Source organism: Vespula pensylvanica, chromosome 3 (assembly GCF_014466175.1).
Source record: "Vespula pensylvanica isolate Volc-1 chromosome 3, ASM1446617v1, whole genome shotgun sequence".
Classification (NCBI taxonomy): Eukaryota; Metazoa; Arthropoda; class Insecta; order Hymenoptera; family Vespidae; genus Vespula; species Vespula pensylvanica.
This window is the reverse complement of record NC_057687.1, coordinates 11,715,039-11,718,065: the sequence shown is the minus strand read 5'-3', so window position 1 is coordinate 11,718,065 and position 3,027 is coordinate 11,715,039. Positions and strand designations below refer to the sequence as shown.

The following is a 3,027-nucleotide window of genomic DNA, read 5'->3' as shown; positions in this document are numbered from 1 at the left end:
CAAACAACTAATCTCTACTTCATTTGGGGTGATTTCGAATTGATCGTGGAGAATTTATCGATAGGAAACATGACTACCACAATTGCTATATTGAAGGCAGCAACTTTTTGGTCCAACGGGAGATGTAATTAATATAATAATATAAATAATATTATTTTTTCCGGAAGAAAGGAGGTACATAATTAATTAATATTTTCGTAAACCAATCAATCTTACAATCTAGACATGAAATTACTTCTATCGCATATGGAAAATGATCGAAAAGAAGCTGTAAGTGATAAGAACGTGAAGAAAATGATGAGAATCGCTGATATCAGCAGGAGGATAACAGCTGGAAGTATCATAATGTGTAACTTTATCGTCTTTACTTATGTGACATTAAGAACCTTCTTGCTACCATATACGGGACGGATATTGTATTATCGTGCCTATTACCCATACGATACCGCAATTTTTCCCTATTTCGAACTAACCTTGATTGGCCAAATTACAGCCGAACTTTACGCAGCCAATAGTTACACAGCCGTCGACACTTTCATGACCATGTTGATGTTACACGTGTGCGGACAATTTTCGAGTCTAAGAAAAAAATTGTCCAAGTTGTGTACCAAAAGTAATAATAATTTTCGAAGCGATCTGGCAAGGATTGTGCAGAAGTATAATATGCTTAACAGGTACGACAAAAAAAGCAAACGTATATAATATTTTTATTATATTTTTTATTATATAAGTTTACCAAACTTATATAACATTTTTATTTTTCACAGATATGCTGAAACGATCGAAGACAGATTCAACGGCATGTTACTTATCCAAATGCTTGGATGTACAATACAACTCTGCGTTCAATCGTATCAAGCAATTTCGGTAGTAATAAAGGAAACAAATTTGGTTATATTAATTCGGTATCTTAAAATGTGATCATGTTTGCGTGACTATTCCAGGCTCTCGTGGATGACGACCAAGATCTCTTGGTAATGCGACTATTCTTTTTTGGTATATACACTACATACGTCATGCTTCACATCTATCTATATTGCTACGTTGGTCAGAAACTTTTTTCTGAAGTAATTACGTAACTACGTGTTTCATTAGTTTATAAAAAGAACAAATTTAATATCTTAAAAGATATTACATTTTACAATATTACAAAAAAATGTAATGCAGGGAGCGAAAATGGCTTATGCCGCGTACGATTGCAACTGGTACAATCTGTCACCGAAAGAAGCTAGATGTCTTATTATAATAATATGTCGAGCACAAATATCGTCACGCATTACAGCAGGAAAATTTTGTTCCTTCAATCATGAGCTCTTTGGCAGCGTGAGTAGCAAATTTTGATCTTCTAATTATAATGAATAACTGAAATTTCCTACCCAACAGATTTTAAAAACATCCATGGGTTACTTGTCGGTCCTATATGCGATGAAAACCAAAGATGTCCATTAAAACGTTCGAAAAAGCGATTTATCTGAAACGAAGTTGAATTATTCTTGAATGCTTTTCAAAGTAATACTATGTTTATTTCAATGAAACGATGTAACGTGATTATACATTTTTTGTCAACTTTTTATCGATATATATCCTAAAGCCCATTATTACGAAATATTTAACGCATTCCTATGAAACTAATCGATCGATGTTTTAAAAAAAATCTTTTACTTTTTTTCTAATCTTTTCATATAGAAAAATTTTTCAAATTCATTTCCTTTGATGAATTTTTGTATTAATCAAAAAAAAAAAAGAACAAAAAGAAAACGAATCGATAGATTTATTATCTTTCAATGAATTATATTGCTCAAGCCATTAATGTTTTACCATCTCGTATGGAAGAGGATTGAAAAGAAACTAATCTCGAAGAAGAAGCAAGAAAAATGATGAAGATCGCAAAAATTTTTAGAAGAATATTCATTGGATGTTCTTTAACCTATTACGTAATAATTATTCTTTCTATTATTCTTCATTATTTATTCGTTCGTTGCATCGGCCGTATTCTTATAATACGATCATATTTCCCATAGATACAATCCGTATCCAATTACGAGCTATTACTGTTCTCGTTCGAACACGGCTCGCGTGCTGCGCAGGCGAAGTTTATAAATCGGTAGGCACTTTTGTCGCTACTCTGGTATTCCACGTATGCAGACTACTTAAAACGTTTACTTGATTTTGTTATGTAAAAGATGACTAGAAATGTTATATCAAAATTGCTAAAATCGTTAAGAAGCACGAATCATTTAACAGGTACTTGAAAAAAAATGAGAATTTTTTTTATAATCCATTTACGAAAAATTTAAAAATATAAAGTCCGATGATATTCTGATCTTTTCGATCTTCCTTTTTTTTTCAGATTGAAAATAAATTCAACGACCCGTTCAATTTTTTACCGAAGTGAGTTAAAAATTACCATATAGTAATTATATACACAATTACATATATATCATATTCTCAAGATTTTGGAAATAGATTATTTGTCCATGAATTATATGTTCGTACAAAAGAAAATCCAAAAACGTAAAAACAATCCAACGTGTCATCTGAATTTATCAAATTACGTCTTGAACTGAATAAAAGAATTCCATAGTATTTTAATTTTATACAGATTACATAGAACTGCAATTGTCAATAAGATAAATTATACATCCAAGACGTCAACCTAAATCCAATGAATTAAATTCTTCAGCAATTATTATATCTTTTCGACAATGACAAAAATTATCGCATGAAGTTTGCATGAGAATATTTATAATGATATGATTGAAAAATAACTATAAAATGATTATGTATGATAAAACGTCGGTAAGGTAACAAATACAACACAAAGACGACAGTATTACAGTAACCGATCGAGGGATGAAATCGTTTAGTATTCCTTACTACAGAGGGCTGCGATTTACTTGATCCTTAATAATTATTATAACTTTTACAGAGACCGATCAAATTCGTTAATAAATCCTAATTGTTTCTTCCTTGTTAAAACTTTATTGGAATCGATAAAATCCGAAAATTTTAATTATATTTTTACCA

General features: G+C 30.7%; 1 protein-coding gene across 1 annotated transcript; it reads left to right on the top strand.

Annotated features, from left to right (window-relative positions):
• Positions 1 to 69: 69 nt before the first annotated feature.
• LOC122627565 (odorant receptor 13a-like) lies at positions 70 to 1,449 on the top strand. The gene is made up of 6 exons (XM_043808755.1): positions 70 to 124; positions 224 to 674; positions 768 to 867; positions 945 to 1,067; positions 1,168 to 1,323; positions 1,384 to 1,449. The coding sequence occupies exons 1-6, from the start codon at positions 70 to 72 to the stop codon at positions 1,447 to 1,449; spliced, it is 951 nt and encodes a 316-aa protein (XP_043664690.1).
• The last annotated feature ends 1,578 nt before the right edge of the window (positions 1,450 to 3,027 follow it).